At 47.7% G+C, this 12,937-nt stretch overlaps 1 protein-coding gene across 4 annotated transcripts in view; it reads right to left on the bottom strand.

Annotated features, from left to right (window-relative positions):
• Window positions 555–12,937, bottom strand: part of LOC110404333 (hepatocyte nuclear factor 4-beta-like) — a 42,355-nt gene continuing 29,972 nt past the window's right edge. For 3 of the 4 annotated variants that reach the window (XM_021408491.1, XM_021408492.1, XM_021408493.1), the window contains 7 exons: window positions 8,225–8,331; window positions 7,296–7,451; window positions 6,862–6,949; window positions 6,143–6,295; window positions 3,815–4,051; window positions 3,085–3,198; window positions 555–2,247 (listed from right to left, as the gene is read on the bottom strand). In XM_021408491.1, coding sequence (XP_021264166.1) covers window positions 2,111–2,247; window positions 3,085–3,198; window positions 3,815–4,051; window positions 6,143–6,295; window positions 6,862–6,949; window positions 7,296–7,451; window positions 8,225–8,331 — 992 coding nt within the window. In that variant the 3' untranslated portion in view covers window positions 555–2,110. The remainder of the gene's footprint in view (window positions 2,248–3,084; window positions 3,199–3,814; window positions 4,052–6,142; window positions 6,296–6,861; window positions 6,950–7,295; window positions 7,452–8,224; window positions 8,332–12,937) is intronic. The other variant, XM_021408494.1, reaches the window with a different exon arrangement.

The following is a 12,937-nucleotide window of genomic DNA, read 5'->3' as shown; positions in this document are numbered from 1 at the left end:
TTTGCTCCATATGTATGACTTCTTTTGCACATAAATGTGCATATTCAAATCTTTTCAGAGTTCAGTAACGTCAGGGTAATGGTCTTGCATCCTTTGGTTTGTAATTTACATGTACTTGTATATCAAGCAATGGTTGACACTGGTCCAAATTAAAGATGCTCCTTCCGAGAACATGGTTTTAATTTAGGCTGGCATTTGCCATAGAGGTGCCAGAAAGATTTTTGCTGTGAATCTGTTCTGGCCTGAAATGCAGGCCTGGTGTGAGACAAATTATTGTTACTGGGAAGTCTTTACCAGGCTAACTATGCACTAGAACCTGAATCTGATACCTGCTTGTTCTGAGACAACTTTATTTTCTTCTATTAAGTACTAACTTAGATTGTTTTAGCTATATTGATCTCAAGAGAAAGCTGTATTTTGCAGACATAGATTATTCTTTTTTTCTTATGTTGTGGGTGTATATCCCTAAGGCATTTGCATTGGAGAAACCAACAGAGAATCTTGAAAACATTGTTATGAATTCAACAAGAAAGGCAAGCTGTTATTCTGAGAACTGTGAACCATATGGAATTTATTTCCACTAGATTTATTTTCTTACCATTAATGGGTATAAATGTATATTTAATTTCGAGCAGAGCAGTGTAATTTACATGATGGAGGAACTGGAAGCAGTGTTACACAGGAACAGATGCAGCAGAAACGCTCGCAGTGGAACTTGTTCTCCAGATACAGCTGTGTCAAATCAAAGCGATCAGTGTGTAATATCAGGTCAAATTCATCACAGATATTAGAAAAATAAAACATTGAGATGCTGGGTGAAACTCAACCCAGGCTTCAGTGGTTCTCAAATCTGTTGTACGGTGGAACAGTAACTCTAAAATAGCTCCCCAAACAGGACAAAGGAACACCCTTTTGGTGCAGGTTCGGATGCTCTTCCTTTTGCATTAAGATTGCATTTGTGTAGTGTATTCCATCCAAGGATCTCAGAGTGCTTCTCGAGCACGAGTGCCATGAGCCTCACGAAGCCTTTGCTGGGCACCATCATCTCAGCGTTGTGATGGACGGGTCCGTGCTTGTGGGCTGGCAGTTTCATGTGCTGTGACAGAACAAAGAATTCCCCCTTGTGTCTTACAATTCAATATAAGTCTGTCCTTAATGCCTCAAGAGCTGACTGATGGAGGGCGTTGGGCTTTATGGAAAGGAACATCAGCTCTATGGAAATCCAGGAGTCTGCTTTCTAGTGATGTTCAATTTATACAAATAAACACTGTACCTGCGACTGCACTTTAGGCATGTTTGAGGTCGTATAGTCATCTGTGGGGATTGTTTTAAGTCGTACCATGGTTAGAGCTGGTTTCTTGAGCTTACTGCTTGTGGGTTTTGCCAGACCATGGTCAGATGCAGAGCTCCTTGCTGCTGTCTCTGAGTGGTTTTAGGTATATATACTCCAATAAAGCAGAGGATGCAAATGCCTCACCGACGGACTCCAAATACAGTGTGGAGTATGGAAAATATCAAAATGTTGAGACCTTGCCGTTCCTGCTCACAAATAAGAACTGACCGGTATTAAAGGTTAGCTGGTCTGTGTGGAGCAAGTCACATCTGGGAGGGTAATGAAGATGGAAGAGTTAGGAAGATGTTCTTTCTAAAGCTTAATTTGCAGTGGGAGAATTAGGAGTGCAATTACATTTTGAATGGGGATAGACCTTTCCATACTGATAATTCAGTGCAGGCTGTACTCGTTGCCAATTTACAGGAGCTGCACAGGGTGTTTGTTTTTATGATGATAGCAACCAGAGGCTTCAGAAGGGCTGTGATCACAGGAAGCTAGGTGATAACAAACGCAATCAAGGCCTGCTCTGAAGAGCTTACAGTCTTGGTCCGTGTGAAATGAGGGTGAGATCAGTGGGATGAGCTGTTGGGATGACCCATGGTGATGCTCCTGCTGCAGCTTGGTGCCTGCTGCTTTACTCACTGACAGGGAAGAGCGTGACCCCCAGGTCCGGTGGCAGGCAGGGGATTGCTGTGCTTTGCCTCTGCAAAAAGAAAGGACCTGGTTCACTTTCTGCGCGGTTTCCACATTGCTCCCAGCTTCTCCTTCCACCTCTCCCTATAAAATCTCCTGCTTGGGTATCAGTGTCTGAGGTAAGAGCTGTGCTACGGTGCTGGGCCCTGCGCTAGAGCCTAGTTTATAGTCTTCGCTGCCTGTGCTTGTAGAAGGAGATGGAAGGGATGGTTCAGGAGATGCTGTGGGAGAGAAAAGAAACAGAATTAAAATGGACTTGGATGCTGCTCGGCAAAGCAGTGCCCAAATAAAATCAGCAGACCACCCTATGAACCAAAGACCAGAAGCTGGGGAGGTGGGGGGGGATAGGGGAGCAATCCCAAGTCCAGGCACATCCTTCCTTCCTTCCTGGGTTGCGAAAAAAAAGAGGAAGCTAGAAAACACGATGCTTAGATTTACATGGCTGAGAAATAGCAAAATAGGCTGTAAGAGGTGTATGATCATAGCTTGCGGAAGGAAACTGTGTAAGACATGATTACATGGCAGCAGTAGCTGTGAATAGTGCAGCCCATTTGCTGTTACAGTGGATAAATGCCTTAGCAAAGACCCATTGCCTGGCAGCAGTGTCCAGAGTGGTTGAAGGTGGACACGTGTTCATGTCATATTTTGCTCTGGTTGACAGCAACCAAGATGCTTTATGTAGGGAACCTCTTGCCACTAAAAACTGTGTGTGAGCCTTTGTGGTGTTACCCAGCACTGTCTACGTTCATAGACACACGCTGTCACTGCTCTTCATTTCTTTTTTTTCTTTTTCTTTTTTTCCCCCAACTCTTGTGTTCAGTTGCATCTCAAAATCCATCAGGTATTAATTAATTAGTGGTATTAATTGAAAAACCGCGCCTTCTCTTTGGAAGACGTCTCCAGACTTCATAGTAAAGGAAGCCAGCAAGGGGTGATGTGAACTCAGATTCAGTGTGATGCTTAGATAGGTCAATAAACCAAACTACGCTTTCTTAATCCTGTCTCCCACCCAGTCCCCTAATTATGCCGACACTAATAGCGTAAAAACGAGCACATACGGTCTGGGACGGCGTGAATCACAGAGCTCATGTTGCCTGGGAGGACGTGTCCTGGCAGCGGGTCCAGGTTGAGACTGGGAGGTCCTGACTGGTACTGGACATCAATGGTGGTTCCTGCGGTGTCATTGGGAAAAGAAAGACATTATTCTCTGCATCGTTACCGAGAAGCCAGATGATCTGGCGCAAAGCTTTTTTTCCAGGGAATATGGGTGAACTCTGTGGGTGGGGGTTAATGTCTTGGCTCCTCTTTGCTTCCTTCCTGCTCTTGCTCTCTGTGCTTTCAGCCTTTTCGTTCCCAAATGGTTGGGGTTTCAGCTAATAACCAACCGCACTGTTCATCTGTGTGTGTGTTTCAGAATTACTGCTCTTATCAGTGTTTCCCGTATAACTTTTGTATATTACTAGCTAAAATGTGTTGTCTCCTTGCAGCTTGCATCTACTTAGTAGGCTGCATAATAGTCAAGTTCCTCTCTGGTGCGAAGCGCACAGGGTGTACCCGCTCCTGTAAACTGTCCCTGGGTCAGATAGGCTGGAAGGGAGCAATCTGGGAATTGGACTTGAGTGAGAATGTCCCGTGTTCAAGCTACAGTTCAACCTGACCCTTCAATTCCCTCCTCCCAGGACCATGCTATCCTTACCAACGTCCTCCAGAGCACAAAAATCTAGGCAGGAAGCCCCTTAATGGCTTCATAATAAAACCCCTTTGGTCCTTTCCCAGCAGAGCTCCTACCTCCCAGCAGCATCTCCTGCAGCAAGCTGTCGATCCTTGCCACACCAAAGAGCTTGACGAACTGGACCTGCTCGATCATCTGCCAGGTGATGCTCTGCAGCGGGGGCAGCAGCAGGAGGATGTCGCTGAACCGGCCCCGGGAATCGTACTGGCGGTCATTGATGTAGTCCTCCAGGTTGACCTGGACCTGGAAACGCATGTTTTTCACCTTCCCAGGCTCGCTCAGGCCTTTGCAGTCTAGGGAGGAGTGGAAGAAATGAAGTGAATTGATGACCCTGGTAGCCAAAAAACGTTACTCTGGCAACCAGACTCCAGGGAGGGAAAAGGCTGAGATAGAAGTGACTCTCCAGCAGTTATCTCTGTGTGCAGGTCTATCTGACAGATGTACAATGCACTGTCACTGTTTCATATCTCAGATGGAATAGGCTATTTCAGTGCAAATAGTAAGAGCTTAATTCAGATGGATGTGTCAGGGCATATAAGCAAAGAGGAAGGATTTAGAAGCTGATTTGTATTTGTCCTGTAAACAGCTGGGACTTTCACCCATAAATTTTGAATGCCAACTCTTGACACAAAATCCACACAGTTTTAGAGTTTATCAGTTGAAATATATGAGCTCTAGCACCTGATTCTTGTCTTGATTTCCTGTCTTTGACCCACGGTCACTCTGTTTTCCACGGACCACCGGTCTAGTTTTGCTTAATCAAATAAATGCTCAAGGTATGGTGAAGTGCACGATTTACAGCTTTCCACTCGTGATTTTCCTGCAATCTAAAGCAAAAATTTCTGGCTATGGGACAATTTCCTTCAGTCTACAAAGAATGGCCAAGCACTGCATTCTAGGGATCATCATGCCAAGAGATTAAATAAAGTGGTTAGCAAGTTATTGTACACCAACATGCAACTCCATGCATAAGCCTCCTTGTTAGCATGAATGAATTTTGCTTCTGTAGAACTTGGCACTTTTTTCTTTGAGATGAAATCACGGCGCCTCATTGTTGCAATGATCTAAAGCTTAATTGAGATACCAATCAGCTGAGGAGGTAATTTGTCTAACAACACGATAACGCCATCCCTACACAGGTTTGCAGCGGGATCTTTGGCAAGCCAAAGTTCATGATGTTTGTAGAACTCCTGTATCTTGATTTCAAATCAGAGAACACAGCAAAAAAATGATTAATGGAAGATGGTACTCTAATTTTCCATGCTAATAGATGCCAAAGACAAAAGGGCGTTGCTCTCTGCTTGGAATTGTTCCTCCTTGTCTCCTCCCAGCTACAGGGCAATGCACCTGAAGCTGAGTGTTGTACTGAGGGGACAGTGTGCATGCTATAGGTATGTGTTTAGGGGGAACCTGAGTGGGATGTTTGTGGAATGGCAATATAGGGATGATGCAAAGCAAGTTTTTCTTTGCTTTGTGTTTCTCTGCTCTCTTCTCCACCCTGGCCAGCCCAGCTCTGCCCTCACTGATGCTGGCTGCCAGCAAGATCCATTAACAGACATCCTTGATGTCTCTGGGCACTCAGTGCCCTGAACAGTCCACAGCTCTCTATGGTTTTTAATTCTCAGCTCAGAACTCTGATGGATGCTTCAAACTGCTGCTCAGCTGACTAATTTAGCTTATGCATAATTCAATATAAGCATATATGACCTTAATAGGCATCAGACTAATTCAGACTAATGGGCTTTCCCAAAGCCACCTGCAGAAGCAGCAAAACTCCTCTGAATTCTGCCGAGACTTGCACGTTTGTCTGGCTGGAGTTACTACGTGCTAAATGGTGAAGTGTTCAGGAATAGGGTGAAATGCAGAGCTGTTGCCAAGGGGTTTTCAGCCTGGCTGTCATAGAATCATAGAATTAGCTAGGTTGGAAAAGACCTACAAAATCATCCAGTCCAACCATCCACCTACCACCAATAACCCCACTAAACCATGGCTCTCACCGCTATATCTGAATATTTCTTTGATACCTCCCTTCAGGTAGTTATAGAGAGTGATAAGGTCCCCCCTGAGCCTCCTCTTCTCCAGGCTGAGCAATCCCAGCTCCCTCAGCCGCTCCTCATAGGGCCTGTGCTCCAGACCCCTCACCAGCTTCATTGCCCTCCTCTGAACACGCTCCAGGGCCTCAGTGTCTTTCTTGCAGTGAGGGGCCCAAAACTGGACACAGTACTCAAGGGATTGTACTCCCTCTGTACTCAGGGCTGCTCTTAGGGATGCAAAAGCAGGAGGAAGAGCTGCGTTTCCCCACCCACTGTCCTGCTTCCCATATCCTGTTACACACCAACTCCTAAAGCCCTGTGCTTGCCCCAGCAAGCAGGAAAGTCGCATACCTGGATCAAAGAAGATGATGGCTTTGAGGCACGCGTACTCATTGTCATCGATCTGGATGTCCCGCAAGGGCTTCACCAGCTCATCCAAGATCCTGGTGGCCACACGAGCGATTTCTAGCTCTGGACAGTGCATTGGGATGATGAAGTCATTCCCTGGGGACAAGGGAGAAATTCAACACTGAACACTCTGCAGACATGGTCTCACCTGTCAGTCACCCAGACCTGGGCTGCCAGGTAGTCCTACTGCCATGCAGAGCAGAGTTCCAGCATGCCGCTTCACACCCAGATTCACAATGGAGAAGCAAGGTGGGGATCTGCCCCTTTGGCCCTTACTTTTGCACATATCGGTGCACTAATACCATACTCAAAGTTTGTTTCATCTTCTGCTCTGATTTACAGCTTTCAGTACCAATGCCCAAATACCTCACTGTGCCTTGGCAATTTGGTGCAAAACCAAGACACAGCTGTTTGAGATCCCACTTAATACTGAGGTTTCCCCAGCCACAGTTTCAAAGCATAAGGGCACAGGTGTAAAGGATGACCTTAGCAGCCTTTCCCAACCTTAAGGACTCTATGAAAAGTCACAGTGTATTTGCCTCTCCCTTTCTACTCTTCTCCAGAGACCTCCTTGAGCACTTAATCCCGAGCCAGATGTGCAACAACCCATCCAGGCTCCATGTGTGCGGATAATAAAAGCTGGAGTGCTCCCAGTACTTTACCTAATAATAGAAAATCGGTGTAGGGTATGGACCGCTTGGCTACCCCAAGGAGTAGGTGTTCCCCCGCGTGGGCTCTGAGCAAGGCGACCTGCAGGCAGCACAGAAGAGAGAGGTCTTAATGGAACGTCAACTCAACGAGCAAAAAGGGGGTTGGCTTGAGTTCTTAAGAAATGAATGGCTTTTATACTCATCTATAAGGTTTTAGTAAAGGGAAAACCTCACTGTCTGGGTCCCTGTGCGCACTGGGGTGACCAGTTCTGTATTTTGGGGCTTTTTTTGGCTACTGAACTCGTTGCCTTTGTCCTTTATTATTCTTCATCTCCTGCCAGTTTATTGCTCTGCGTAGTAATACGTAATGATGTCAGATTGAAAGGTATGGCTGAGCATTAGCGTGGAAGGCAGCAGCACTGCAGGGAAAGGCGCTTGCCCATCACCTGGTCGTCCAGCGGCAGCTCGCAGAACGCAGGGATGTACTTGGCCCACTCCACCAGCACCAGCAGCTGCTGCTTCATGGACTCGCACACGTCGTTGATGGTCGCCACTTTCTTCATTGCGATGTCTGCACTGTGCACGGGGCTCAGAGGCAAATACTGAAAGAGAAGCAACGCGCACCCAGATCAGCGCCGTCCTACCACTCAAAGTACCCGTCCCCACCCTCTAAGCCGCGTCTTCCCTCCGTAGCAATGGCTGCACATTTGTTCCCCAGGCAAAGCACCACGAGGTGGTGCTCGGTCCCAGCATCACGTCCCATCCCCGCCTCCTTCACTGCCTCATGACAAAACCTGCTCCGTGTCCCTGTTCTTACAGCACTGGGGCTCAGCTTCGCAGCAACCCAGCAAAATGCCTCCCACGCGGTGGATTTCTGCGCTGAAACCCACCTGCTTTGATCTCTAAAGAGCCGCATGGCGGGGAGGGAGTTAAAATGTAATGATTTTTTGCAAAGGAAATGGATGCATCGTTGCATGTAATCTACAACATCTGGCCCATATGCCTCAGTGGCGAGAGGCGATTAGCATAATAATTTAGGGGACACTCAGGGCGAAATCCGTTGTGAAACCAGAAAGCAATCAGCATCTGTTGAGGACAGATTTTGTTAGCTTTATTTTTTCTCCCTGGTAAAAAAAAGAAGTAACAAATGAAAGATATAATTGGCCGTGATGGGAACACTGCGTTCCGGCCAGGACACATTGTGCAGCAACGAGGGCTGAACTTCTGCCTGAACTTCTGGGAGCTTTGGGGGAGCAGCAATAACTGAGGTGCGGGCAGAGGGACCTGGGGCATCCCTCAGCTCACGGAATTGCAGCTCTGCATCTCACACCCCAAAGGCTGCATCTTATCTGGGGGTTGTCCCCGGGTCTCCTACCTGCTGTGCCATCGCCTCGGCCTGGGTGAGCACGCTGATGGACAGCGAGCCGTTGTCCTCGTAGCTGCTCCTGCGGATGCTGATCCTGTCGCGCTCGTTCTGCACCGCTGCAATGAGAGCCAGGGAGCAGGAGGAATCACCTCGTTAAAGAAGCTCCGATGAGAAGAATCTTCAGTTCAACCCATTGCTCCCCACTACAGCCATCCCCTCAGCCCTGCCCATCCCACTGGTCCGTTCTCAGGTTCCCTTCAAGTTGGATATTAGGGAAGATTTCTTCTCCTGAAAGAGCGGTGATGAGCCAGGCAGCCCAGGGAGGTGGTGGGGTCACCATCCCTGGAGATGTCCCAGAGCTGTGGGGATGTGGCACAGAGGGATGTGGTTATGGGCATGGTGGGGCGGGTTGGGCTTGGCTGGGGGATCTTGGAGGTCTTTTCCAGCCTTAACGATTCTGTGATTCTTTGCTCAGGGCACATTTCTCCAGATTTCCCCAAAATAGTGGAGGAGCCACCGGCACTGTTTCCTACATGGGGTGGGGAGGTGCCTGATTTACGGGCTTCTTTTGTCAGCTCAGGTCAAACCTCTTATCTGTGTTCCTAACCGGCCCCTGATGAGAGGCCAACAAAGTGAAAGGGCAGAAAACAGGCAACGGCAGCAAAATCAATATTTCCCATGTCGGGCAGAAGCCTGCTGTTTGTTCTTCAGGATCCGGAGCTCAGCCTTGCTGGCAGCTGAACGGGGTGTGCTGGGCAAGGGGCTGCCAGGGCCGAGACCCCAGAGCCAATTTTGGGTTTTACACCTCAGAGCCACCTCTGGTGGTGTCCATTTGGAACAGGTGCGCTGCACACGCACATTGCAGTGGAGCCTCTTCAGTCTGAGGCACTTAGAAGCTGATTTAAAGGAAGATGAGCAGTCACTGGAAATACATCCACAGCCTATGCTTAACCTTCTGAACAGATTAACCCTTCGCAGCTTTTTTTCTGTACACCAGACAGCATCCAGCTTGGAACAGAATGAAGCCAACCCAAAACCAATCCTTTCCTGGAAAGTCTCTGCCCTATCTCTCACATCTAGCTCCATAGCAGTTGCTCTCTTGGAATGAATAGGCTCTTTTCACCCACTCCCAAGACAAAACAAACAATTTTCCCTTAGTAATCAATCAACACTATGACACAGGTCCCACAGACTTCTCCTGCTCCCCTGTGACAGACTCCTTTAAGAGTCTCCAGCTTGTTTTTCTCCCAGCTGCTTTTATGGCACATATTTCAGTGCTTTCCTCATGCCCTGATAAGCTCAATCTCAAGTGTAAGTGGATGTTCTGGCTGACTTTCTCAAGGTGAGTTGGGTGTTGTCGCTGAAAGTACCCAAGATGCTGTGGAATTAGATACAAAAGGGAGTTAATGTTTCACCGGCCACAAAAATAATTTATTGCTATGGGGTAATTATATTGCCATAATTATTGTGCTTGTAAAAGGGAAGGGGTAGGTCATGGTGGTGAGGTATCGCTGTGCAGAAGGTGCTTTGGCTCGGATGTGATCTCAGCTTTGCAGACAGTAAGAAAGGACTAAATCCCTGCTATTTCCAGTATGTGCCCAGCAAAAGCCTCACTCCCCATCCTTTTTCTCTCATGCTGTCCTCTATTTGCTGTTCTGGTTTCCAAAGCCAATGAATGGAAAGACCTGGATCAAGCTGATGGCTGAGGGACCACACGCAGCCCATAGAATTATAGAATCATTCAGGTTGGAGATGACCACCAAGATCCCCAACCCAACCCCAACCCACCCCACCATGCCCACAGTGCCACATCTCCACGGTTCTGGGACACCTGCCTGGACTCCCCCACCTTCCTGGGCAGCCTCCTGATCTCTCTTTCATAGGATATTTTCTCCTAATATCCAACCATGATGCACGTGATGCACGTGGCTCTGCTCCCCGACCCCAAATAGCTCAGGATCCCTGCAGGCAGATAGGTGCCAGGGATGGGAAGAACCACTGCAACCCCACACAAGTGGACGTCAGTGGGAAAATGTCCCTGTGATGCTGCTGGCCAGGGACAGCGTGTTGCTGGCCTGGACATCCCCCCAGGGAATTTGGGGGGGGGGGGGCAGAACGATGCCCACATCTGCCTCCAAGGAATTCACCACATGTCCCAGCCTGTGGGAAGCAGAAGAGAAAACAAACATCTCCTCCATCTGATGTTTCCATACTCGGAGCAACCCCGGGCCCTTTTGCCATGAGCACACTGAGGATGCTGGCGTGCAGAGCGCTCGCTGCGGCTCTTGGGCAAACAGCGCTGTGTTTGTGGGATTGCAACAATCCCACGTTTCCCAAACATTTTGTCCTTGCTGCCTTGCCACATCGGTACAGAGCACGTGACAAGGAACCTCTGGAGAATCTAATGCATACGGGTACACTATTACTCTGCTAAAACAATCCTTATTTAATGCCAGTTGGGTTGGAAGTGCGCTAATAAGTGAGCTGCGTACAAGGGGACAGCAGGAGGAGGAGCTCTAAGTGCTCCATCGGAGCTCACAATGTGTACACCTCTGCTGACAGATTCGCTCCTTCTTGCTGCTGGAATAATTTCTGTGCACAAATCATTTCTTTCCCCATGCTATCTCTGATTTTGTAGGGGTGGTGTATTTTATTTGCACGTAAAAGCCAATGGTACATGCACATTTAATCCTTCCGCATGCTGTGGGCTGGTTTATGACCATCACAAAGCTGGGGAGATCCTTTACCTTTTCCACCTCCCTCTGCAATGTACTGCGGTCCCAGAATTCTACAAGCTGGTAGAAAAGACGTGCAAACAAAAGGTATGAAATGCTAATAAAACCATCCTATAAACCCGTCTGATTTAACAAGAATGAATAAATAACAGCCTCAGGTCCTCCCACTGTGCGGTGGCAGTAATCATTCTTTACTTCTGCATAAAACCAGAGGAGTTCATGTACATTCATAAATTTCTTTAAAGGGGACGAGAGGTTAAAGATTAACCTCTTTCTTCACCAGCAAACTGCATCCTAACAGCGCGGTGCTGGACACGTCAAAAGCCACCAAGGTTATTAGCTCAGCTTCACGTGAGCGGGTGGCCTGGCTCATTTGAGAGATCACAGCCTGCTAATTTGTTCAAGGTTGAGCACGGTGTCAAATAGCTGCTAAAAATAGTCTCCTGCTGCGTTTTGGGGGTGTTTAATATCAGGTGCACTCCTCGTTCTTAGATGGTTTCCTGGCCAAAAACCTCCCTGGTAGCATTGTGCAAAACAATAGAGATCGAACTTTCTCCTGTGCAAAGAGAGAACAGCCAGAAAGGACAAGAAAGAGATGGAGGTGCCAGAGTGCACATCGACCACCCTGCAGCACTGCCCCAGCCTTCACCATGTGCCAAGAGAAAGGGAGCAGATCTCCTACAACTATCTGAGATCCGGTGCGCATTCAAGCAAGCCTTTTCCTCGCCGCTTGTCCCGATTTCAACGAGTGTTTACTTATTAAAATGAGTGATGGAGACCAAAAATGTGATTAGGGGTAGGAGCGTTCCTAAATGAGCTAATTTCTAGGAAATCTGGAGACTATTTTCCACAAGACCCATGTGTTGGCCCTTCTTTACTCTTGCTGGTGACGATGGGACCTGGATCCCTTCTCACAGCACAAGCAATGGCTGGATATTTTGGACACTCCTTTGCCAAAATTTCTCTCTGGAGGTGTAGGGCTGAAGTGTGGGACATTCTTTCAAAAAGCAGAATCAAATTCAGACTGGGCAGTCAGCCATGTACCTGCCCCTAACCCTAACCCTAACCTGGTTTTTGCGTCATACAGCTTCTTCTTTGGGCAGAAATTGCTATTCCACCGGAGTGGCTAACATAGCCTCACTCATTCTCTTATCCATTAGAGTTGTTTCCAACGTGGGAACCAAGAGAGAAAGATCCAAAAGTGTCACATCATGTCTTACAGCACAGGAAGATTGGAAACAAAGAAAAATCACTCTGGATCCAAAGCTCTAGCTTATCCGTTAGTTCTGCCAGGCTGAGGACATGCAGGGAACAGCAAGTTTTCCAGTGCTGCATACCGCGCCATGGAGCAGTGGGTCAGCACGGTGCCAGCCACGGGAGCAGGCAAAGTGACACAACCCCACCGCCACACCCCAGGTGTATTGTCACACCCAGGCTGGGAAAAGGATCGTTTCCATCTTCTTTCCCTCTACGGTGAATAAATAGTGCTGTTACCACACCCTGGAAAGTCTGATTGCTGTTACGTGAGCTGGTTGAAAAATGATGTGCCAGAGAACAAGTGTCAAAGTGCTGCGTGCCAGCGCTGGGACAACTTGATGCACTGAGTGTGGATGTTGTGGCTCTGACTCAAATTGGTGCATACCACTGAAACGTTTCTATAAACAATTTTATCATCCCGATGCTGCTCTATCCCAAGACATGGCTTCTCTTCTCCCCTAATGCTTCGCAATACTGTTTAATATTAATCTAGAACCAACCTAAAGCAAACAATGGCGTTCTTTTTGTACACACAATTGTGCAAGAAAATTTCTTTCACAGTTCTGCACACGTGTTTTGGATACCGCTCTGGTCAGCTAAGCTAATTCCTACGAAGCAGTTGCTCAAGGTGCTTTAAAACCTTCTGTACCAAACACATGAGCAGTTTGTTAGCACGCAACCTGACCATGCACTCATAAAATCAGTTTCAAGGAATGTGGCGATGTGGAAC

Source organism: Numida meleagris, chromosome 10, assembly GCF_002078875.1.
Source record: "Numida meleagris isolate 19003 breed g44 Domestic line chromosome 10, NumMel1.0, whole genome shotgun sequence".
In the NCBI taxonomy this organism is placed as follows: Eukaryota; Metazoa; Chordata; class Aves; order Galliformes; family Numididae; genus Numida; species Numida meleagris.
The sequence above is the reverse complement of the archived record's forward strand: the minus strand, read 5'-3'. Positions and strand labels throughout refer to the sequence as shown.